A 27,142-nucleotide genomic window follows, 5' to 3' on the forward strand; every position below is an offset into this window, starting at 1 on the left:
TTCAGTTTGACAATTTTATTCTTTATAGAGAATTTACAGTAAAGTATATGCAATCAACAGAGAATGAGACTACCCGTGTAGAAATATACACACCTTATTCCAATCAGGCCCTATCCTGGCCCAATTGTGGCATGATAAATAAGAATATATTCAGAATATATAATTATACAATATATAAATATAATTAAATATATTAAAAAAATTAAAATACAATTGTAATCGGAGTCAAATTCTCGTCTCGTGGTTTTAATCGGTTTTAAACCTGGCCCTCTCCAGGGCCCGGTCAACATTTCCACACGGGTACATTTTAAACTATTATGTAACTTACGTAAATTACGTATTCTGTACGGTTCCTTAGTATCTGGTAGTTAAATAACAATTAATAATAATAATAATAATAATAATAATAATAATAATAAAAATATTAAAAATAATTAAATATATTAAGATTTCTTTTTTTCACTCCTAATTAACTCCATTCAGGAGTAAAATTCCAGGAGCACTGTGTATTAACAGAGCGCATTTCTTTGTTGGTCATGTCATATTCACAGATTTATACACCATACCACTTCACTAATTATTGACAAAATAATTTTTTATTAACTTTTCCTGACAGCATTTGGATAATTCGGGATATTCTCGGATATCTATTGGTTCTAGAATAACTCCAGAAAATTTCCTAGGGATTTTCAAGAAATATCCTTAGTATCATAGGGATATTCCTTGAATATAACAATATTCCTTGAAAATTCTTAGGATATCCTAGAAGTATTTTTGTTTGCTGGCAATATCTCTATAGTATTCCAAGTTCAACTGAATTTGGAATAATATCCTTAGGATGTCTCATAAAATATTGGGAATATTCTAATTTGTAAGAAATATCTCTAAGCTATCCTTAGGTTACCTACATTTAAGAGGAATATCTCTAGGATATCCTAAAGTTATCTTTATTTAAAAGCAATGTTTCTAGAGTATCCTGGAAATATCTTTAATTCAGAGAAATATCCCTAGAAAATTATAGGATATCCTAGAGATATTATAATTTCGAACCTGTAGAAATATCGCTGAAAAATCTCAGGACGTCCTAGGAATATTTTAAAAATCAAGGAATATCTATGGACATTCATGGAATTGGCATTTTTCAGGAATATCTCAAGAATTTTTTAAGGTTATAGTAATTTGCAAGAAATATTCCTTAAAAAATCATAGGACATCCTAGGAATATCCCAATTTCCAAGGATTTTCTAGGGTTATCTTAATTTAAATGGAATATCCTTAGAAAAAAAAGACTCTTTAGGATTATTATAATTTTCAAGAAAAATTCCTAGAAAATCATAGGACATTCTAAGAATATTCTAAATTGCAAGAGATTTTTCTAGGATTTTTTAGGGTTATCGTAATATTCTAATTTTCGAGAAATATCTCTACGATTTTCTACAGGCTTATCGTAATTTGTAAGGAATATCCCTAGAAAATCTTAGGACATTGTATGAATATTGTAAATTTTCCAGGAATATCTCAATGATTTTCTAGTGTTATCATAGTTTGCAAAGAATATCCCTATAAAATTTTAGGACATTCCAAGAAAATTCTACTTTTCAAGGAATATCTCTAAGAATTTTTTGGTTTTCGTAATTTTCTATGAATATCCTACATTCTAGGAATATTCCAATTTTCGAGGAATATCTCTAGGATTCTCTAGGGTTATCGAAATATGCAGGGAATATTCTTAGAAATTCTTAGAACATCTTAGAGAAATTGTAAATTTTTCAGGAATATCTCAAGGATTTTCTACGGTTATCGTAATTTGCAAGGAATATCCCTAGAAAATTTTAAGACATTCTAAGAAAATTCTAATTTCCAAGGAAAATCTATAGAATGTTCTTGGGTTATCATAATTTTCAAGGAATATCTCTAGGATTTTCTATGGTTATCCTGATATGCAGGGAATATCCCTAGAGAATCTTAAAACGTTCTGGGAATATTGTAAATTTTCCTAGGAATATTTCAAGGATTTTCCAGTTTTATCGTATTTTGCAAAGAACATCTCTAAGATTTTTTAGTGTTATCGTAGTTTGCAAATAATATCTCTAGGATTTTCTACGGTTATCGTCATTTGCAAGGAATATTCCTAGAAAATCTTAGGACATCCTAGGAATATTCTAATTTCTAAGGAATTTCTCTAGGAGTATCGTAATTATCAAAAAATATCTATAGAAAATCGTAGAACATCCTAGGAATATTCTAAGTTCCAAGGAATTTCTCTAGGATTTTCTAGGGTTATCGTAGTTTGCAAGGAATATCTTTATCATTTTCTAGAGATATCATAATTGGCAAAGAATATATCTAGAAAATTTTAGGTCACTCTACAAATATTTTTCTTTATAAGGGATATCTCTAGAATTTTCTAGGGTTATCCTGACTTGTAAGGACTGTTCATAGAAAATTTTTGAACATCCTAGGAATATTGTAACTTTTTCAGGAATATCTCAAGGATTTTCTAGGTTTATCATAATTTGCTAGGAATATCTCTAGAATATTTTAGGACATTCTAGGTATATTATAAGTTTCAAGGAATATTTCTAGGATATCCAAAAGTTATCTTAGTTTAAAATCAATATCTCTAGCATATCCTAGGATTATTTTAATTTACAAGGAATATCCATAAAAAATTCTAGGAAATACCAGCAAATTTCTATTTTCTACTTTGAAAGGAATATCCCTAGAAAATTTGAACTAATCCTAGAAGTATTCTAGTCTCCAAAAAATATCTCTAGGATTTTCTAGGTGTACCTTAATTTAAAGGGGATATCCCTAAGAAATTCTAGGAAATCCTAGTGATATTTTAAGTTCTAATTTGAAAAAAATTGGAAAATTTTAGGATATCCTAGATTTCTCCCAATTTTCAAAGAATATCGCTAGAATTTTTTTTTAAGGATTATCTAATTTCCAAAGAACTAGTTTACAAGAATCTTGATGTTTTCCAAATCCGATTACGATAGATATTCCTAGAATATCCTGAGTGATCCCAATCGTTGTGAAATATCATTTAAATGTTATTTTTAAACAAATATTATTCATTTTTTCCATTTATTTGTTTTAATAAATAATAATATATTTCTTGTCGTTATTGTAATATTTTTTTCAAACGAGTTGCAATTATTTTTATATCATTTACGTATTTATTTACGCGCGCAGAATTCCGCACAATATTGTCAAAAAAATACATATCGTAATTATTATTTTTTTTATATAAGACTCACATCCTTTTTATTTTTTAATATATAACTTTTGGGAGGTAAAATACTGAACATTTTCAGATTTATCATTTTTGCACTCATTTTCCCAGCCGGATTTCAAACTTCTTATTATCGTCATAATCATCGTCATCAACAAAGATCATCAATATGATTGTATTATTTTTTTTACACATGAATAAAAATTTGTAATTATCGATAATTTTTTTGTACGATTATCTTAGAGATTTGTTCTTACGTTTCGTTAATTAATTTTCCACTCGAGTTTATTTTTAATTACCAATAATGCAAATATTAAAATCACGATAAAATTTTAATTTTATCGTGATTTGAATATTTGGATGTTAAAATAAATGTTTGTTTGTTTCTTTAAATGTTTAAATTTTTGCTTTGCCGAAAAATTGAGAGTAGAATAAAATGCAATGCGCTCTGAAGAAAAGTTTCTATCTTTCTTCATTGTTTTTTTTTTGGTTAATTTTTAGGTTATGTTCGTAATTTTCGTTCGAGTGAAAATACAGAAAGGAGAAGGAATTAAAATATAACTTTCAAAAAAATATAAATATATAAACGTAACCAAAAATTCGTTTTCTTCCACCTTTCTTTAGAGCGCGTCACAAAATGTTTGATTCAAAAGAAGTTTTATTATCAGTGAAGAAATATCTTCACTGAATATTTCTCTCTACTCGAGTGATAAAAATGTATCTAATAAATTCGAGAATAAATTTTAAGAGTATTTAAAATTTATTTTCGAATTTATTTGGCACAATTTATTTTTCAATAATTCTGATTCTAGAATCAAAGTTTGATGATCTCTTTTTCTTGTTTTGAAATTGGGATTTAGTACAGTATAGAAACCTGTGGTCGTATACCTTCAAAGATTCATTGATTCTACGATTTATCTACACAGGGTTGCAGTTTCTTTTTCTCAACATACCTACAGATTTTTTTTTTTTTTTTTTAGTGAATAAGGTAATTCGAACATTAAACACGCACCCACTCTTTCGAAAGAGTTTTTATTTTCGTTTTCTCTGCCAAAATAATATGGCGTCCAGCGTCAAGTAATCAACTAATCACGAAATGTTAATTTTGACTTCAAAATTCTTTCTTCTTTGCTTTGTCCACTAGAACATTGTCATGATAACTGATTTCCTGTCCGGCAACAGCTGGATGAAGATAATGTGGTTCAACGTCAATTTTCTCCTTGACATCTGGTTCCAATACCAATGAATGATGTGGTCCCCGGTGCATATGCGTTGGTACATTATGATGCGGTATTTGTGGAAGTTCATCATCATCCTCATCATCTTCGACTACTGGTATTTGTGGTACATTAGGTTCATTAACTTCTTTACTCTGTTCCTTTTCTTTTGATATTTGTTGTTGTTGTTGTTGTTGTTGATCACTACCAGCAGCTGTACCACTACTACCACCACCTACAACACTACCAATTTTACCATATTTATGAATCAGTTCCTCGAGCTTTTCCAAATCAAATTCCTCCTCTTCGAATTTCGAGAACAGTTCCTTCGCCTTAAATTCATCAAGTTTCGCCGACTCTTTGAGTTGTTTGAAGAGCTGACGGAATTTTTCATTCGCCTGTACGTCCCTTGATGTATTTTTCGAAGCATTGAGATTTGGATTCAGTAGAAGATCCGGAGTTTCATGAACAATATTTACATTTTTATCGAGATTATCCTCTGATAATGTTTGAAGAAGTGTATTATAGTCGGGCTTGATTTTCGATGTTTCTAAACAAGAACTGCATGAGCAGTTTGTGATTATTTGAACTTTTTTCTGCATTGTTATTGGCTTGTTGTCTTCGTCTTTACAGTCGAGAGTTACCTGTGATTAAAATTTATAAATTTTATGTTTACTCTCAGCAAAAGAAAAAAGTATTTCTGCTCCTTTTAGCAAATCAGTATTTCTACTCCTAAAACTCCCTTTTTTTTAGGAGTAGAAATACTGTTCTTTAAGGAAATTTTTTTCTAATTTTTTTAGTAAGAGAATGTTTACAAACCGTGTGCCAAACACTGTCCAAAGGTTGACATGAATCACAATAGGGTCGAATCAAATCACCAGGAGCTGATGGTTCACTGTGTGGTACCATGTAGGAGAAACAGGCACCAACACAAACATTGTTATCCAATTCTTGGGATGAGCATTGAGGCCAAGTGACAACCTGCTTAATTGGCGTTGTTTTACACCAACTCTGCTTATCCGGATACAAAACAATATTGTGAACCTGAAAATTGTCAAAACATTTCCCAATCGTCATGAAATCAGAATTCAAAGCAAAAAATTAAAGCTGAAAATACATTTCCTAGTAGACTTAATAGCCAAATAATTTATTCCTTACCTTATGCTCACGATGGGCGTTAAGTGGATAAAAAGAATTCGTCAGAAGAACCATTAACGATAACGTGAAACTCCATACTATTGCCATTTTTGATCTGCAAAGAAAAAAAATAAAATTGTCAGTAAAATTTGTAGTAACAACATTAACCAAATTTGTAGTAGCAACATTAAAATAATTATCATACTGATTATTTTAATTTTTAGTAACCGAATTTTTAGTAACAACATTAAAAATTTGGTAAAATAAAATAATCATCAGTATCGATAATTATTTGAATGTTGTTACTAAAAATTTGGTTTACTTAGCACAATATGTACATTTTTAGACGTAATTTTTATGCAATAGAAATTGCAACATTTGTGAATGTTTATTCATGGATTCCATTAACTGAGATATTGGTTAGGCAGCCTCCAGGTATATTTTAACGAACACACGGCATTTATGTATATATACTATACAGTTATAATCAATCGATTTATTCAATGCGAATGAATCAAAGTATATCCTTTATAGTTTAGGTATAGGTAAACATGGCATCATTAAGGTTTTTTTTTCTTCTGGGAGGATCGACGACCGTTCGATTACGTCATCATTCTCAGGTCCATCGAATCTTTTTAATATTTAAATTTAACACCTTAAATTTTTAATTAGACTATTTATCACAGCAAAGTGCCATTAGAAAGTTCCTATTTTTTTTGGTGAATTATTATTGTTCGATAATTCGACATATTATGGCACATGAAACTTTTCGAATTCTTGAAACACTTAAAAGAAAAACTAATTAAAATTTCTAATCGCTTTCATAGAGAAAAATCGATAGTCAAAATAGTTAAAAAAATATATTTTAATTTTAATACAAATTTGTTTTAGTCCAAATTTTTGTGAATTTACTACACTGTAAAAAATTTAGGGAGTTAACGGACTCGGGAGTTGGGAGTTAAATTTTTCGAGTTAAAAATCAACTCCAAAAGAGAGTTAATTTCTAACTCCCTTCATTTAACACCCGCACGAGTTATTTTTTCCATGGGGAGTTAGCATTTGGGTGTGAAATTTTAACTCTCTTTATTTAACTCCCCTCGCATTAACTCCCTAATGGGTGCGACTTTTATAGACCCCCCGGGGGAGTTAAAATTTAACTCCCTTTTTTTACAGTGTAGTTTTAATACTAATTTGACTAGTTTTAGTAGAAATTTTATTAATTTTTGAATTATTACTAATTTCAATACACTGTAAAAAATTTAGGGAGTTAACGGACTCGGGAGTTGGGAGTTAAATTTTTCGAGTTAAAAATCAACTCCAAAAGAGAGTTAATTTCTAACTCCCTTCATTCAACACCCGCGCGAGTTATTTTTTCTATGGGGAGTTAGCATTTGGGTGTGAAATTTTAACTCTCTTTATTTAACTCCCCGGCATTAACTCCCCAATGGGTGCGACTTTTATAGACCCCCGGGGGAGTTAAAATTTAACTCCCTTTTTTTACAGTGTACAAATTTTACTAATTTTAGGAAAAAAATTTGAAATTTGACTAATAATAAATACAAATTTTTGAAATCTTACACTGTAAAAAAAGGAAGTTAAATTTTAACTCCCCCGGGGGGTCTATAAAAGTCGCACCCATTGGGGAGTTAAATAAAGAGAGTTAAAATTTAACACCCAAATGCTAACTCCCCATGGAAAAAATAACTCGCGCGGGTGTTGAATGAAGGGAGTTAGAAATTAACTCTCTTTTGGAGTTGATTTTTAACTCGAAAAATTTAACTCCCAACTCCCGAGTCCGTTAACTCCCTAAATTTTTTACAGTGTACTGATTTTTGTTACAATTTTTGGAAATTTTATTAATTTTTAATTTTCAATACAATTTGACTAATTATAAATTATAATACAAATTTTTGAAATTTTACTGATTTTAATACAAGAGCTTAATTAATAATTGAATTTCTGCAAAGAATTGTTTTACTTTTGTAAATAATTGAATTAAAAAATAATATTTTTGAGAATAATTCCATTTTTTGCGGAATTCATTTAAAATTGTATTAAAATTAATTGAAATTCTGCGATGAGTTTTAATATTTATAAAAATAATTGAATTTTGACAAGGGTTATTATTAAAATTTAAAAAAATAATTAAAATCCTGAGAAGAATTTTATTATTTATAAAAATAATTGAATTCTTGCGAAGAATTTTATAAAAATCTGTTTAAATAATGGTTTTTTTTTAAATATTTAAAAAATTCTGTTTTATTGAATTTTTTCGAATAATTTTATTCAAATTTTTAAGAATAATTGAGTTTTATTGGAATCAATTTAAAATTATATTAAAAATAATTGAATTCCTGTGAAAATTTTTTTATTTATCAAAATAATTGAATTTTTGTCATCGCACTTTGATAAAGTTTTTAAAATTTATTTATATTAAATTTATTTATTAAATAAATAAATTAATAAATTTATTAAATTTATTAGGTTATAATTATAAAAATGTTTAAAAACGACAAGTTTTTGTCCTCATCTTTATACTTTGTAAAGGGTTTATCGCCCGTTTATATTTAAATAAATAAATAAAATAATTGCATTCTTGAGAAGAATTTAAAAAAAAAGTTTTTAAAGAAATGATTTTTTTCAAAAAATTTTATGAAAATTGTGTTTTAAATAATTGAATTTCTTTGAATACTGTATATTATTTATGAAAATAATTGAATTCTTTGAAAATTTTTTATTAAAATTATATTAAAAACAATTCAATTATTATAAAGATTTTTAAAAAAATTTTTAAAAATAATTGAACCCTTTCAAAGAATTGTATTAAAATTTTTAAGAATAGTTGCAGTTTTCGGGGAATTCATTAAAAATAAAATTGTATTAAAAATAATTGAAATCCTGCGATTTCAATTCCTTCGAAGAATGTAAAAAGAATCTATTCAAATAATTGATTTTTTCAAAGAATATTAGGAAAATTCTGTTTTAAATAATTGAATTCTTGTGAAAATTTTTTTATTTATGAAAATAGTTGAATGTTTGCCAAGAATTTTATAAACAATTTTTTTTTTTGAATTATTCAATTCTTTTCGTCGATTTTTTTTATTAAAATAGTAGATATTATAAAAATCATTGAATTTCGAAAAATTTGTGAAAATAATTGAATCGTTTTAAAGAATTAAAAAAATTTTTGATTTTTTTTAATAACTATTAAAATTTTTGAAAATAACTTTTTTATTTTCACTGTTAACAAATTGAAAGTAGTGTAAATTTTCAAAAATGGAAAAAAGTAGCTTTTAGTGTACCAAATAAAAAAAAGGATCCAAATAGTAGAAAATCGTAATAAAAAAGTAGTAAATAGTAGGTTTTAGTTGATGAGTGCGAGGCCTGATATTGCTTTAATTTGAAAATATAAAAGAAGTGGAGGGAGGGAAGGTGAGAAAAAATTGGTAGCACACCACTGTGAGGCGCCTTCTTGCTAGTTGGTGTATATACCTATACTCGCACTGTACACGAGAATGTCTCTTGGATTCTCTTTCTGCTCTTTTGCCTCGTTTTTTTTTCCTTTTATTCCTCCCCGATACTCCTCCCACAATACACGTTTCGTACACGTCTGTTACCACCTTCGTTACCCGAGATACAAACCCCCGCTTGCCCGCTTCTTCGATTCTTGGAACTCGAAATAAGAAACGGAAGATCAGAGATCTCGCGCGAGAATAAAGAGAGGAATGGGTTTATAGAACGTGCTTCAAGGAAGAAAGTAGAGAGAAAGAGAAGAAAAAAGAAGATTAGAGGGAGAAAAATAAATATAGAAAAATTTTCATAAGATTTTTTTTTTCTATTTTCGTTTCAAGAAGAAAAAAATTTGAAATAATATCAAATTCCATTGTGATGGGAATTCACCTCAACCGAGCAAGTACCTTACGTTTGATGATGAGACGACAGAGGTTTTAGTGAGAAGAAACAAGAATTTCGAGAAGAATGACGGTCTCCCTTTTAAGGGACTCTCAGGACACCGATTGAATTCCGCGATTGACTCCCCAAAAAAGGATCGTTTAATCTTTTAACCGTACTTGTTCTTCCATTCTTGAACAAAAGAAGAAGAAGAAGACGACGAAGAAGAGGAACTAAAAGAACTTCTCAAAAATAAAACATCTTTTTGCCATTCTATCTAAGAAGCCGAATACAACTTTACCCCGAAATGTAATTTTTACCCCGGTTTCCTAAAATTACCGGCGAAACAAATTTTATCCTAGATTCAGCATTGGTTAGAATTACAACCGGAATAGTTGCAAAAACAACCTTAAAGTAATGTTTGATTTTTTACTATTTTTGAACTTACAAATAATACCAAATAAAAATTATAATGACAAAACGATATCTTCTTTCTTCTATCTTATCACTTATACTCTCCAAATTTAGAAAAATTTTTATTACTATAAATTGAATTAGTGATTGACTTTCTGCTTTTGAATTAGTAAACTTTACTAATTGTAGAAATTATAAATAAATAATAATAATTATAATTATAATTATAATTTTGATAAATTCTACTATTCTATCCTAAAAAATAATCATGATTTGTTACAGATTCCTCTAAATTGAATGCAATTTTAATTTTAGAAACAGAAAGGAAATTTAAATTTGAACAAATGAAGATTCGATTTAATGAAATTTCTAACATTTGAAAATTTTAATTCGACAAAAAGGGAATTTAGAGAAAGTGGAATTTGGCCAGGAAAATGAGGGAAAAGTCAGGGATTTTTATTAAAAATACTGGAAAAAATTATATTTTTAGAATTTATATAAGAATTTGCAGAAATACAATTATTTTCAAAAGTAATAAAATTCTTCGCAGAAATTCAAATATGTTCAAATTTTTTTTTAAATTCTGGTCAAAATTTCAATTATCTTTATAAATAATAAAATTCTTCTCCGAAATTCAATTATTTTCAAATATTTCCTAAAAGAATTCAATTATTGAAAACAAATTTTGGTAAAATTCTACGTTATAACATTTAATATTATTTTCATAATATAATAAAAATTTTAGAAGAATTCAATTATCTTTAAAATTAGTAAAATTCTTCGCTGGAATTCCATTATTTTTATAAGTAATACAATTTTTTTTACACAGATTCAATTATTTTCATAAATAATAATATATATCACAAGAATTTAAATATCTTTATAATTAGCAAAATTCTTTGCTGAAATTGAAAAATTTTTTAAAAATTCTCCGCAATAAATTCAATATTATTTTCATAAATATTAAAATTGTTTACAGGAATTCAATTGTTTTTATAAATAATAAAATTCATTTTAGAAATTCAATCATTTTCAGAAAGAATAAAATTCATCGAAGATAGATATAAAAATTCTCCCCAGAAATTTAATTATTTTTGGAAATTTTAATAAAAATTCTTTGCAAAGATTCCAATTCTCTTTATAAATAGCAAAAATCTTCTTCGAAATTCAATTCTTTTCAAATATTTTTCAAAAGAATTCAATTATTTAAAAAAAATTTTGAGAAAATTCTACGTTAAAACATTTAATAATAGTTTCATAAACATTAAAAAATTTCACAGGAATTTAATTATTTACAAATTTTTTATAAATTTCTGCACAATAATTCCATTATTTTCATGTAAATAATACAATTTTTTACACAGATTCAATTATTTTCATAAATAACAATATGCAATATGCATCATAAGAATTTAATTACCTTTATAATTAGCAAAATTTTTAGCTGGAATTCAATTATTTTCAAAAATTTTAATAAAATTCTCCGCAATAAATTCAATTATTTTCAAAAATATTAAAAATCTTTACAGAAATTCAATTGTTTTTATAAATAATAAAATTCTTTTTAGGAATTCAATTATTTTCGGAAATTTTAATAAAAATTCTTTGCAAAGATTCCAATTCTCTTTATAAATAGCAAAAATCTTCGTCGAAATTCAATTATTTTCATAAATATTAAAATTTTTTACATGAATTCAATTGTTTTTATAAATAATAAAATTCTTTAAATTAAATTAAATTTAGTTTAATTTATTAAATTATTTAAATTTAATGTAATTTCAACTCTTAAAGAAATAAGAAAGACTAGAAATATTTGAAATTAATTTTATATAAAAGTTTTAGATTAAAATAAGTTATTAGAAGATTCGAAACTCAGGAACATTTTTCAAACATAGAATTATTTATTCCAATGATCACAAGATAGAAGAACGACGATTCGAGAACATGAGGCAGATTCTTGCGATGAAACAATATTAAAGGGATGAATATCCTGCAGTGGGTGTGTCCCTATTTTATTTCTCAGAGAATTAGAGACTTGAATGACCGATTGTAATTTTCTGATTTCATTCACGATCACTAGAAAGGTGAAAAACAATAACACTATAAAGAAAAATAATAATAATAATAATAATAATAATAATAATAAATAATTAAAGTCATAGAAACAGTAACAAAAATAGAAATTATTTTAATAAAAATAGCGACAATTGTAGAAACAATAACAATAATAGAAATTATAATAATAAAAATAATCAATAATAATAATAATAATAACTTTGAAAAGGGTTCAACTTTGAAAACAGTAAGATTCATTTTCTAATAACAAATTGCTAGCGAAAATGACTCTTATGGTTTTTTAGAGTTGAGCCCGCCTTTTCTAAATTTGCGACAATTTGAGAATAATAGTAATTTTGCAAAATAATAGTAACAACAATAATTATAAAAATAGTAGGTAATAATTATAATAATAAAAATAATAAAAATAATAATCTGATAATAAAAATAAGAATAAAAAAAGAAAAATGTCAACAATAGAAATAGTAATGACAGAAATAGAGATAGTAATAATAATTACTTTAACGATAGAAATAATAATAAAAAAAGTAAAATGTAAAATAAGTAAAATAAGTAAATAAATATATAAAGTACAAAGATAAAAATAAAAAATAAAAAAGCAATAGTTAACAATAATAATAATAGTGAAATAATATTGATTTTTTCTTTTGTTATTGTAATAGTCGTATAAAGTATAAAAATTTCCTGACACCTGCTCATAAGATACAAACGGAACAAAAAAAAGGTGCAGCCCACGAGAAGCATTTGAGGAGGAGTGTGAAAGTGAGCGATGAGGCTTCTTTATCATGTTCGTCTGGCCTTTGGACTGTCAGAATCACCTTGTTTCAAGAGCCCTTCCAATGCACTTCCGCCGATGTGTACTTTGCCCATACTTTGGCTAATTCAAAGAGCAATACGAGTGCTTTCATCTTTTTTTTTGTTTGTTTTTCTTTAAACATCAAAAATTTATTCAAAAATCTGGTTAATTATATAAATTTCAATTATTCGAATCGAAATTAGCCACTGGAGTTTATGAAAAAAATTCATTAGAGCGGTAAAAATTAATAAAATGAAAAAATCTTTATTGAATATTAAAGAGATTTTCTTTACTCTAAATTGGTAGGTATTTTTATTTTTTTTATTCATTAGTACAATTTTAGTACATTTTTTTGAAATTTGACTAATTTTTTTTTTAATACAAGTTTAACTAATTTAAGTACAAATTTTTGAAATTTGACTAATATTTTTGAATTCAAGTTTAACTAATTTTAGTATACAAATTTTCTATATACAAAAGATGATGATAATTTTTTTTTTCTCGAAATGAAAATCGAATGTGAAACACTTGAAATTGAAATAGGACGGCCCTGGTGGTAGCGGAGGCAGAAGTCGAAACCTCTTTGTTGCCGGGCCACCTTCTCTTCTCGCCTTTTAGTTTGAAGGTTCAGTCGGACCTCCGGCTAGTCCCGTTCCTTCGATTTGCTCGTGTCTCTGAAACGAAAGGACTACGTCCAGCCGCGAGATTAATTTGATTTTCAACCAAATTTGACGCGCCCTCAAGCCGCAGGGCACACACAAAGGGCGCCCGCCCGAATGCACTCCGTCCAATCTCAATTTCTCCTTCTCCAAGCGTACGCAGACCTTTTAAACGAGATGAGGCGTCTTCTCATCCCCTCACCCTCCCCCCATCAGAAATATACACTTAAAAAACTCTTCTTTTTGCAAAATTCATTTAATTTCCAATTAAGTATCTTTCACTTTATTTTCTTTTTGTTTTTTTCTTACTATCACAGTTTTCTTGAAAATATCAAAATTGATGCGAAAAATTTGGATCAATTTTTGACTTTGGTGTCAATCCGCAATTTTGGTGTCAAGTCGTTGCAATTATACTTTTTTAGTTATCAGTGATTTTCTTTTTATTTATCTTATTTTTTTATTATTTATTTTACTTATTTTTAATTTTCCTATTCTACAGTTTTATAAGATAAAATTAACCTTTAAATAAATTTTATTATTTATAAAAACAATTGAATTCATGTAAAAAATTTTAATATTTATGAAAATAATTGAATTTTGACGAAGATTTTTGCTATTTATAAAGAGAATTGGAATCTTTGCAAAGAATTTTTATTAAAATTTCCGAAAATAATTGAATTCCTAAAAAGAATTTTATTATTTATAAAAACAATTGAATTTCTGTAAAAATTTTTGAATATTTTTGAAAATAATTGAATTTATTGCGGAGAATTTTATTAAAATTTTTGAAAATAATTGAATTCCAGCTAAAAATTTTGCTAATTATAAAGATAATTAAATTCTTATGATGCATATTGCATATTGTTATTTATGAAAATAATTGAATCTGTGTAAAAAATTGTATTATTTACATGAAAATAATGGAATTATTGCGCAGAAATTTATAAAAAATTTGTAAATAATTAAATTCCTGTGAAATTTTTTAATATTTATGAAACTAATAATAAATGTTTTAACGTAGAATTTTATCAAAATTTTTTTTAAATAATTGAATTCTTTTGGAAAATATTTGAAAATAATTGAATTTCGAAGAAGATTTTTGCTATTTATAAAGATAATTCGAATCTTTGCAAAGAATTTTTATTAAAATTTCCAAAAATAATTGAATTTCTGGGGAGAATTTTTATATCTATCTTCGATGAATTTTATTCTTTCTGAAAATGATTGAATTTCTAAAATGAATTTTATTATTTATAAAAACAATTGAATTCCTGTAAACAATTTTAATATTTATGAAAATAATATTGAATTTATTGCGGAGAATTTTTAAAAAATTTTTCAATTTCAGCAAAGAATTTTGCTAATTATAAAGATATTTAAATTCTTGTGATACATATTATTATTTATGAAAATAATTGAATCTGTGTAAAAAAATTGTATTACTTATAAAAATAATGGAATTCCAGCGAAGAATTTTACTAATTTTAAAGATAATTGAATTCTTCTAAAATTTTTATTATATTATGAAAATAATATTAAATGTTATAACGTAGAATTTTACCAAAATTTTTTTTCAATAATTGAATTCTTTTAGAAAATATTTGAAAATAATTGAATTTCGGAGAAGAATTTTATTATTTATAAAGATAATTGAAATTTTGACCAGAATTTAAAAAATTTTTTGAACATATTTGAATTTCTGCGAAGAATTTTATTACTTTTGAAAATATTTCAATTTCTGCAAATTCTTATATAAATTCTAAAAATATAATTTTTTCCAGTATTTTTAATAAAAATCCCTGACTTTTCCCTCATTAAAATTGCATTTTCATTTTTAAAATTACAATTCTTGATAAAAATTTGATTATTTCTTTTTATATTTTTCAAAAATACAATTATTGTTAAAATTTTTTATAAAATTTAAATTGTTTGGAAATATTTCAATTGTATAAATTAAAAAAACCTATAAACTCTCAAAAGATTATTTAAAAATATATTTAATTAATTAATTTTAATAATTTCTTTAGTATAATTTTTTAAAAAACATTTACTTTCAACATTTTTGGTTAAATATTTTCAGTAATTCATCTTAATAACTTTAAAAAAAAATTAAACAGATGCAGTTAAAATAATTATGCGGAAAATTTACTAATTTCAATACAAATTTTACTATTTTTTGAAATTTTATTTATTTCTTTACAAATTTTAGTAAAAAATTCTTAAATTTGACCATTTTTAATACAAATTTGACTAATTGTACTACAAATTTTGGAAATTTCATTAATTTTAATACAAATTTGACTTATTTTAGTGAAAATTTTGGAAATTTTACTAATTTTAATACAAATTTGATTAATTTTAGTACAAATTTTTGAAATTATAATAATATTATAATAGAAAATTTATTAATTTTGGAAATTTTACTAATTTTAATTCAAATTATACCAATTTTTTGAAATTTCACTAATTTTAATACAAATTCTACTAATTTTAGTAAAAAATTTGTAAATTTTACTAATTTTAGTGCAGATTTGATTAATTTTAATACAAGTTTGACTAATTTTAATATAAATTTGATGTTACTACAAATTTTTGAAATGTTACTAATTTTAATGCAAATTTCACTAATTTTATGATTTCTTTCTATAGTCTTCAAAAATTCAAATATTGTTAAAAGACTTTACTAAGTTTCAATTATTTGGAAATTTTTTAATTGTATAAATTTAAAACCTATAAGCTTTCAAAAAATATTGAAAAATATATTTTAAAAATTAATTTTAAGAATTTCTTTATTATAATTTTTTAAAAATCAATTACTTTCAACATTTTTGGTTAAATATTTTCATTAATTCATCTTAACAACTTTTATAAAAAAAACAAACATTTACAGATACAATAATTATGGAAAATTGAATTTTTTTATTTAAATAATCGGAAGAAAAATAAAAAATAATTCATTTGGAAATGAAGTTTAGTTAAAAACTGTAAAAAATAATTAAATTTTGGAAGGGTTATAATTGTAATTTTAGGAAATTATTAAATTTCAGAAGGTTTTAATTAGAAATTTTTCTAATTTTATTTCCCATGGAAAAGCAAATAAGAATTCTTAATATTTATTTAACAAAATTATTCAAGTTTTGAAAAATTGAATTTAGAAATCAGTGAAAGGGGAAATCAGGAGAATACAAAATTAAATTCTTGCGACATTACTCTATATGAATTAAATAAACGACTTTTTCGACGTTTTTTTGTATTTTTAATCGACTAAAGCGACTTTTTTAGCTTCTTAAAGTCGGTCCGATGTCTAAAAATTATAATAAATTTGTTTTCTTTGTAGGACAAATTTCGATAATCCAATGCAGAAAAGGCCATTTTTTGACTGTTCGATCTTGATTGTGGGCAAATTGGTACGCTCGCCATCTATCGGAGCGCACAAATATTGGCGCCAAATTCAAATTTGAAAATACAAGAAAGTGAATAAAAATAAATCTATATCTGAATTAGCTATAATTGTCTTTTTTATCAAAAACACGCAATTGAAAAAATTTTGCCTTTACTAAAAATAATGGTTTAAATTTTATTTTATTTTTAGAATATAAAATTTTTTAGACTTAGAAATTTTCTTGTGTAATTTAAAAAAAAAAATCGTTTACATTTATGTTATGAACATATGGTTTATACCATATATATATATATATATATTTTTTTATGTATGTATGTATATGTATTTATGTATATATAAACGTATATTGAAGTACTGTGCCGGGAGGTGAAAAAAGAGAGCGCAAATCGCGTGGCTCTGGTCGTCCAATGAAAATGCTCGCAAACACGCGTGCTTTTATACATAGGAATCTTAGTATCACCATTCTCCAAGCGGCAGCAGCCGAGGCCCCGATTATTACTTGCGGTGAGGAATTTTTCCTAAGACCCATTCTACAATATAATTTCCCTTGATTTTCACAATTTTTTATTTTTTGCATTTTTTTTAATAACTCGTTTCATATCTTGCATATTATATAATTTTCTATTCACAGTGAACGAATTTTTTATGAATTTTCTTCACACTAAGAGAAGTCGTACATATATACACACATATCTAAAAGGGTATACAGTGCCAGAAGGCATATACGTATCTGGAAAAACCTGATCTCTATAAGTACAGGTAGACACAGTTGATGTAAAGTAAGCCTCACATTATGGAAAAATCAAAGACTCGCTCTGTCCCTAGACAACATTGTACAAAGTTTATTATTATTTATTTCGTTTTACAAAAAAAAACAACCGCGATTTTAATTATTTTCTTTTCCTTTTTTTTTTGTTTTCCAAAATTAAGTTCCAATTTTCCCAAATATTCGTAATATAATAAATTTTGTTTTCAAAAATGACGTCAATAATCAATAATAGAAAAGTTAAAGAGAGACTTTCTGTTGGTGTCGCTTCGTGTGAGCTAATATAACCTTGAATAAATTATGTGTAAAAATTTCAGTTTGTCGACAAAATTAGCATATATTGGGAGATTCTTTTTTTTCCTATTTTTTTTTCTTTTTCTTTTTTTTTGCTCTTTCTAAATATTTATTTAGGAGAATATGGTACTTTAGTTAATTTAGAGAGTAAATTTAATTATCCTTTTTTTGTTTGTAGCTGAAAAATTTTAAGTGATGATCATGATGATGATAATAATCACTTCTGTTTAGAATAACTGATTTAAATTTATTTTGTTGGTTTCTGATAGAATTATTCAAGTATTTTATTATAATTTTTGAAAATCGACTTTTCAAGAATATTTTAATTGCAAATTTTGCGAAAATAATTGAATACTCAAAAATTTTAATAAAAAATCATCAAGTGTAAATTTAAAAATGAAAATTAATGAAAATTAGCATTTAAAAATTATATAAAAATATTTTTGAAAATAGTAATTCTTCCAATTTTTTTTTAATTCTAACTTTTTAAAATTCAATTACTTTCCATATTTTCAATTACATATATTTCCAAAAATTCAAATATAATTCTTCGTAAAATTAGTTATTTTTAAATTATACATAAATTTATTTACGAAATACAATTATTTTCGAAAAATTACATTACAAAATTTAGAAAAAACATTATTCTTAAATTTATATATTTTTATATTTTTCAAAAATTCAATTATTTCTATAAGATTTTATCAAATTTCAATTATTTTTAAAAAATTCTACTAAATTTCAATTATTTTTATAATATACATTTTACCAAATTTCAATTATTTATTTATTTTTAAAAAGTTTTTTTATATTTTGCAAAAATTCAATTGTTTTTTAAAATTTTTACAAAATTTCAATTATTTCTATAAGATTTTACCAAATTTCAATTATTTTTAAAAGATTTTTTTATATTTTGCAAAAATTCAATTGTTTTTTAAAAATTGTACAAAATTTCAATTATTTTTATAAAATTTTATCAAATTTCAATTATTTTTAAAAGATTTTACAAAATGTCAATTATTTTTATAAGATTTTACGAAATTTCAATTATTTTCTTATATTTTGCAAAAATTCAATTTTTTAAAAAAATTTTACAAAATATCTATTATTTTTATAAGATTTTACCAAAAATTCAATTGTTTTTAAAAATTTTTACAAAATTTCTATTATTTCTATAGGATTTGAACAAATTTCAATTATTTTCAAAAGATTTTACCAAAGTTCAATTATTTCTATATAGGATTTGAACAAATTTAAATCATTTTTAAAAGATTTTACTAAACTTCAATTATTTTTATGAGATTTTACCAAATTTCAATTCATATTTTATAATTTGCAAAAATTCTATTGATTTTAAAAAATTTGATAAAATATCAATTATTTTTAAAAGATTTTACCAAATTTTAATAACTTTTATAACATTTTACCAAATTCGAATTATTTTTTTATATTTTGCAAAAATTCAATTGTTTTTAAAATTTTTTACAAAATTTCAATTATTTTTAAAAGATTTAACCAATTTTCTATATAGGATTTGAACAAATTTAAATCATTTTTAAAAGATTTTACTAAACTTCAATTATTTTTATGAGATTTTACCAAATTTCAATTCATATTTTATAATTTGCAAAAATTCTATTGATTTTAAAAAATTTGATAAAATATCAATTATTTTAAAAAGATTTTACCAAATTTTAATAACTTTTATAACATTTTACCAAATTCGAATTATTTTTTTATATTTTGCAAAAATTCAATTGTTTTTAAAATTTTTTACAAAATTTCAATTATTTTTAAAAGATTTAACCAATTTTCAATTACTTTGAAATTAAAAAACTATTAGGATATTTAAAAATTATTTAAAAATATATTTTTTTAAATTTTAAGAATTTCTGTAAATTACAATTTTTTGAAAATTTTCTACCTGAATAACTTTTAAAAAAAAACATTGCGACAGATATAGTGTTTTAAAAAAATTGAATTTTTATATTTAAATAATTGAACTCTGGAGAACTTTCGGAAAATTAAAATAATTCATTAGGACTGCGAGAAACATATTTGTACTAAATAAATAATTGATTTAGAGATGAAGTTCAGTTATAAATTGTAGAAAATAATTGAATTTTGAAAGGGTTATAATTGTTGTAATTTTTTAGAAATTATCAAATTTCAGAAGGTTTTAAATTGAAATTTTTCTAATTTTATTTCCCGTGGAAAAACAAATAAGTATTTAAATATTTATTTAACAAAAATTATCCAAGTTTTGAATAATTGAATTTAGAAATCAGTTTGAAGGGGGAAAATCAGGGAAATGCAAAATAAAATTTTTGTCACAAGACTGTATTAAATTTAACGACTTTTTCGATTTTTTTCCATTTTTAATCGACAGGGACTTTTTTTGCTTCGAGGTTTGACTTTAGCATCAATTTGATACTTTCAAAAAAACTGGATCATTATTTGTTAAAATTGACTAATTCCAAAGCAAAAAATCAGTCACTAATTCAAATTTGTAAACTTTTTTATACTAATTCAAATTGAGAGAGCAGAAAGTATATTTATTTGGATGTTAAATTTGAAGTTCAGTTAAATTTAATATATATTTTAAATTAAATTTAGTTTAATTTAAATTTAAGTTAAAATTTACTCCCAACAAACATAAATTTGACGACAGTATGATAAACATTTTTTTACAATTAGGAATAGAATAGAATTTAAAAAGTTAAAATTTTTCTCTCAAAAAATATAAATTTGACGACAGTGGTAAACATTTTTATTTTTCACAATTAGGAATAGAAAAGAATAGAAAAGCTAAACGTATTTTCGAATACCCTTTGCTAGAACTTCAAGAATAGAAGTCTAGAAAAGGAATATGGAAAAAAAAGTTAAAGACATTTCTATACTTTTTAAATATATATAAATAATCCTTTAATCGTTACTTGTATGTTCCACCTTCTCGCTTTCTTCTTTTGTCTCAAGACTAAGAATTTTTATGTCGAGAAAAACAGCACAGCTGAAACGAGTTTTTGGTCGTTGAGACGATCGATACATCGGAGCTTGACCGACGAGACCACCACGGTTATTGTTGGATCCTGAAATTTGATCTGGCCTAAAGGCTCTCGTATTTTCACGTATCAAAAAGAGGAAAAAAAAACGAAATTAAAAAAAAAAAATGATCATAATCCAATAAAATCAATAGACGTGTGAATATTTCCATTTCAAGGAATAACGTTTCCAAGAGAGCGAGCTGCCCCAAGAGTATATATTTATATTTATATATATAGTATAGGTAGGATGAGAAAAGCGCGAAGAAAAAAAGGCCTGAAAAAGGCGGAGGTATAAGTCTGTGAGTAGGCGGGAAGAGGGAGAAAAAAAGGGTTTGCCAACAGCACCGGAGGATGCCCTGAAAACACGCTGGACGTGTGGCGCCATCTCGGCTTCTTTTTTTTCCCATCCCTACCCTTTTTTTCGGCGTCGCACTGCTTTTGTTTCTTCGCCCATACTAATTCTTCGCGAATGGGGCCGCCGCCAAATGGGGGGGGGGGAGAGAGGGAGAGCAGCGCGCCACGCTGGGCCCAGCTGAAGAGACCCAAAAAGGCCCCGTGCTACACACATCGTCACTTTATGTGCAAGCACTCTGTTCTCATCCGTGTGGACGACCACGACTCACGGCGGACCACATACCTGCAAAATGAACGCCCCGAAACACTCTTACAGGGGGGTACACCCAAGAACAGGTCGTTAAAATGTAATGACATTGTTGTTTTTAATGCTTCCCTCTTTAAAACGGTCCCCCCTCACCCCCTCCCACCCCTCATCCTACCATCTCCCTTGCTTCCTCTATCAACCTTTTCCTCATCACTGCTTCCTTAATTCCAAGCTTCACTATCCGCTACTGTATAGAGAAATAATTTTTTTTTTTTTATTTATAACCAGGAAGTGAATTTTTATCCATTTTATTCTCTACTGATTGCTCTCGAACGTTTCATATCTTCTTCTTTCTTCTCTCTTTTTTCTTCTATTTTCTCGATTTTATCTTCTATCTTCTCTCTTTTATCTTCTGTCTTCTTTCTTTTTTCTTCTATTTTCTCTCTTTTATCTTCTGTCTTCACTCTTTTTTCTTCTATTTTCTCTCTTTTATCTTCCATCTTCTCTCTTTTTTCTTCTATTTCCTCTCTTTTATCTTCTATTTTCACTCTCTTATCATCTATCTTCAATTTTCTCCCTTTTACCTTCTATCCTCTATTTTCTCTCCCACAAATCACAGAAACTTTCATAAAAATTTATTAAACATTTACTGGCAAACTTCGAAGTATTTACTTGCAAAGTTTGGCAGACGTCGGATCGACTTTAAGCAGCAAAAAAAAGTCCCTTTAGTCAATTAAAAAATACAAAAAATGTCAAAAAAAAGTCGTGTATTTAATTCATATGCATAATGTCACAAGAATTTTATTTTGTCCTCTTCTGATTTTCCCCTTTCACTGATTTCTAAATTCAATTTTTCAAAACTTGAATAATTTTGTTAAATAAATATTTAAATAATTACTACTTGCTTTTCCATGGGAAATAAAATTAGAAAAATTTCAAATTAAAATTTGAAAAATTATAATAAAATTCTGAAATTTAATAATTTCTTAAAATTAGAATTATAACACTTCAAAAATTAAATTATTTTCTACAATTTTTAACGAAACTCCATTTCCAAATCAATTATTTTTAATTTTTCTTCCAATTATTTAAATACAAAAATTCAATTTTCCATAATTATTGTACCTAACTGCAACTGTTTATGGTTCATTTTTATAAAAGTTATTAGGCATTATAATTAGTAAAATTGCTAAAATTTGTACTAACATCAAATTTCTATATTAAAATTAGTCAAATTTTTTAATAAAATTAATCAAATCTGCATTAAAATTAGTCAAATTTGAAAAATTGGTAAGATTTGTATTAAAATTAGTGAAATTTTCAAAATTAATAAATTTTGTATTAATATTATTATAATTTGAAAATTTTGTACTAAAATTAATCAAATTTGTATATTAAAATTTGTAAAATATGAAAAAATTAGTAAAATTTCAAAAACTTTTCACTAAAATTAGCCAAATTTATATTAAAATTAATGAAATTTTTAAAATTTGTAGTACAATTAGTCAAATTTGTATTAAAATAGTCAAATTTAAAAATATTTACTAAAATTTGTAAAAAAATTTCAAAAATTTCAAAAAATAGTAAAATTTTTATTGAAATTAGTTTATTTTGCAGTAATGATTGTAACTGTAACTGATTATGGTTCTTTTTTTATAAAAGTTATTAAGATGAATTATTGAAAATATTTAACGAAAAATGTTGAAAGTAACTGATTTTTAAACAATTATATTAAAGAAATTCTTAAAATTAATTTTTAAAAGTTTACAGGTTTTTAATTTGTACAATTGAATAATTTCCAAATAATTGAAATTTGGTAAAATCTTTAAACAATAATTGAATTTTTGAAAAATATAAAAAGAAATAATAAAATTTTTATGAGGAATTTTAATTTAAAAAATGAACATGATTTCTCAAAAATTTTAATTTATTTGTTCGAAGTATCTTCGAATAAAAATAAATCTAATAAAAATGAATTTTAAAAAATTATAAAGGAACAATTATTAGACTCAGTTTTTTAAAAATATTGCAATGTAATTTTACGAAAATAATTGAATTTCTTTAAAGAATTTTTGTACAATTTAAAAGAAACTAATTTTTTTGAATTTTAATAAAAAATTTAGAACATGATTTCTTTCTCCAAAGTGTTAAAAATAATATTCTAAAAAATTTTAATGTTATTATTTTTTCTACGTATTTGAATTTTCGGAAATATGTAACTGAAATTATTGAAAATAATTGAATTTTAACTTGAATATTTTTCATTGAAATTTTTGAGAATTCAATTATTTTCAAAATTTGCAATTGAAACTCCTCAAAAGTTGATTTTTTAAAAATTGTAATAAAATACTTGAAAAAATAAATTATTTTCTGTTAAATTTTACAAAATTTTAATTATTGAAAAATTATTTAATTGTATATTTCAAAAATTTAATTAGAAGAAAAATTCAAAAATAATTTTTGAAATATTTGTCTATAGTTATACTTTTTACACTAGAAAAATCGCAATTCAATTGAAAATAAATCAAAAAAAAGTCGAAAAAGTCTGTTAGGAAAACCATTTTTCTTAATAGAAATGATAGAATTTCTTATTTTTAAGAATTTTTTGAAAAAGATACACTAATATTTTTTACGAAGATATACTGGTACCTAATGTTTCTGTTTTTTATATAGGAAAGTTTTAAAAAAGATAAATTTAACGGATTTTTCTAAAAGTTTTCTTTAAAATTAAATTTTTGTTTATAACAATGATAATTATTTTAAGTTTTAAAAAATGTTTAGAAAATGGGTAAAAAAATTTCTACTTTATTATATTTTTAGATTTTTACCAAATTATACAGAATAGAAGACAAGTAATTAGCATTTTCGGAAACAATCACAATTTTCTTTTTTTTTTACCAAAAAAGTGGCTAAAAATGTAAAATAGACTTAATTTAGACAAAATTTAAATCCAAAAAACTTCAGGAAGACCACGCTAGATTGCAAAATAATGTATTAATGAATTATTTATTTACTGATACAGAAAAGGAAAAAAATAGATCGGTTCATCGGAAATGCCCAGAATTTTCATCTATTTCCAAAAAACGGGTCTAATTGTAAAAATAGGCTAATTATAATAGAAAACTTCAAAGCTAAAAAACTTCATAAAAACTACGTTAAATTTCAAAATAATGTATTAATAAATTGTTTATTAAATGATGCAGGATAGGAAATACTATAAATTCTGACAATGAAATAAAAATTGTACAGAATCGAACATTAACGATGAACTATGTAAAAGATATAAATTTTGGACCCAAAATATTTCTTTCAATTTTTTCATTTTGATTAAAAATTCTAAAAATTATCTGAAAATTATCATAAGTATAATGCTAAATTAGTAGAGTGAAAGTTTTAGATATTGTGATTGTACACAGTAATATACACACTGACCTCCTCAATTCCCTTTTCTTTCGACAAAATAACAATTTTAAAGGAAAATGATAATATTTCGAAGCATATTTCTCGTTTTTATATTACGAATTCTTTTTCTATCTCTTTCTCTCTTTTTCTTCTCTCTTCTAAAATTTATGATTCAGTTGATTTGATACAACAATAATTTCTATTATTTCATTTAATGCTACTACATACTCTCTAAATTCCTTTTCGAACTGCGTGTTTGTTTTTTTCTTCTTTCTTCTCTTTTCTCAATTACAAATTGTTCCCCATTCCAGAATTCTATATAAATTTCAAATTTTGGAAAAAGGAACAAATTGTAATTTGAAAAAATTTTATTTGTACTTTTAGTATTTAAAAATATGAATGAAAAATTATCAAAAAACACACATGTATTTTTAATGTTTTAATTTTAATTATTTTCGTTTTATTATTAAGAAAAAATTTTGAAAAAAACTTATTGATATATAACTATATTGTAAACCAGTTGCTAAATAGTTAAACATGTGCTAAATGGTAAACATTTGCTGAATGGTAAAAATTTGTTAAATAGTAAAAATTTGCTAAATAATAAACATTTACTGAAATTAGTGAACATTCATCAAATGCTAAATAGTAAACATTTGCTAAATAATAAACATTTACCAAAATTAGTAAACATTCACTAAATGCGCAAGCATCCACAAATGGTACATAAAGATGTACCAAACATAAAAAATTTGCTAAATAATAAACATTTACCAAAATTAGTAAACATTCATTAAATGCTAAATAGTAAACACTTGCTAAATACTAAACATTTACCAAAATTAGTAAACATTCACTAAATGCAAGCATCCACAAATGGTACATAAAGATGTACCAAACATATCCACAAATCAAAAATTTTCGAAAAATCAACAATATCAGTTTATCGAAAACTGCAAACTTCAAGATATCTAAATCCGATCCTGTTCCAGGAGCGAGAAGTGGAATCGCGACAATAATTTATGACGATCGAAGACCTTTTTACAGCGATACATCAGTAGCGTCAGAAATAAAATTAAGATTGCGCTTTTTGCACGACATAGTTCGTTCTCTTCCCTCTACCTGCCTTCGCGATTACGACGTCAACTTGGTATCCGCATCTAACATTCATCTCGATCTCCTCTCCAATATATAATCCATCTCCAGAAAAAAATGGCGGAAAAAAAACAGGAAATAACATTTCTCTACCAAAATCCCTAAAATTAACAAAAATCTTTTTCCTAATTTCAATTATATCTTTTTCTCGATTCTAATAATCATGATCATATATTATAATAACCAAAAAAGGAAACCGTTATCTTTTCCTCCTAAAGGATCGAGCGCGTGCTCAAGTTGATGAACCATGACAATGCTACTTTCATTCCTATATGTTATGATACCATAATGAAGAATTGTCAGAAAGAGCTCTTCTTAAGAGCCACTGCCAACAATAAATTGTACAGTCAGGAGGAAAAAAAAAAAAAAAAAACTTGTTAGAAGCAACTTTCGCGAAGAATCTTCAAAAGTGAGGTGTGATAACGATCATGTCCGAAAAAACAAGGGGTCGGAAAGGTTCACACTTGAAACGTATATTAATAAAAGTAAAGTGATCCTTCCTGCTGTGAAGGATATAAGGAAAAGTTTTGGACTCACCTTTTGTGATGTCCAGTTCTAATCCAGCATCCACACACCTGTTGCACTTATTTTTTCCCAAGAAGAGGGAGGAGGGGGGGGGCAGAATATTAATTTTTCTTCGGGAAAATCTATTTTTGATTCTGTATAATTAGTACTTTTTGGATAATAATTAATGGATAATGATTAGATAGATTATTAATGGAGAATAATTAGAGAATATATTTTAGAGAGCTGGGAATATAATCACTGATGTGCTACCATATTAAGGTTCATTTGGCACTTAGGTGGCGTCCTGTTCGTACCAACTGCGTATTACGTACTGCGTACTTCGAGCGGCGAGTACATAGGCCCGTTACCGGTTTAACTGGACGAACTTCACCCCGTAATTCTTTCGGGCCCGTTTTGCCGTGTGACTAGGAGCACAAGCTGCCAGTAGGCAACTGAGCTCGACTCTTGGATCAGCTCTTAGTTAAACTCGGGGCCTTATTCCTTGACTCACTAGAATCCGAAACCGAACTCAACCAACTTGA

The 27,142-nt window shown here is 25.2% G+C and overlaps 1 protein-coding gene across 1 annotated transcript; it reads right to left on the reverse strand.

The window, feature by feature from the left end:
* On the reverse strand, positions 1–26,764 carry LOC122511464. The gene is made up of 4 exons (XM_043626691.1): positions 26,631–26,764; positions 5,614–5,707; positions 5,275–5,499; positions 1–5,099 (listed from the first exon to the last, which is right to left on the reverse strand). Exons 2-4 carry the CDS (start codon positions 5,698–5,700, stop codon positions 4,350–4,352), a joined length of 1,062 nt encoding a protein of 353 aa, XP_043482626.1. The 5' UTR covers positions 5,701–5,707; positions 26,631–26,764; the 3' UTR covers positions 1–4,349.
* Positions 26,765–27,142: the final 378 nt, after the last annotated feature.

Source organism: Leptopilina heterotoma, unplaced genomic scaffold (genome assembly GCF_015476425.1).
Source record: "Leptopilina heterotoma isolate Lh14 unplaced genomic scaffold, ASM1547642v1 Lhet_83, whole genome shotgun sequence".
In the NCBI taxonomy this organism is placed as follows: domain Eukaryota; kingdom Metazoa; phylum Arthropoda; class Insecta; order Hymenoptera; family Figitidae; genus Leptopilina; species Leptopilina heterotoma.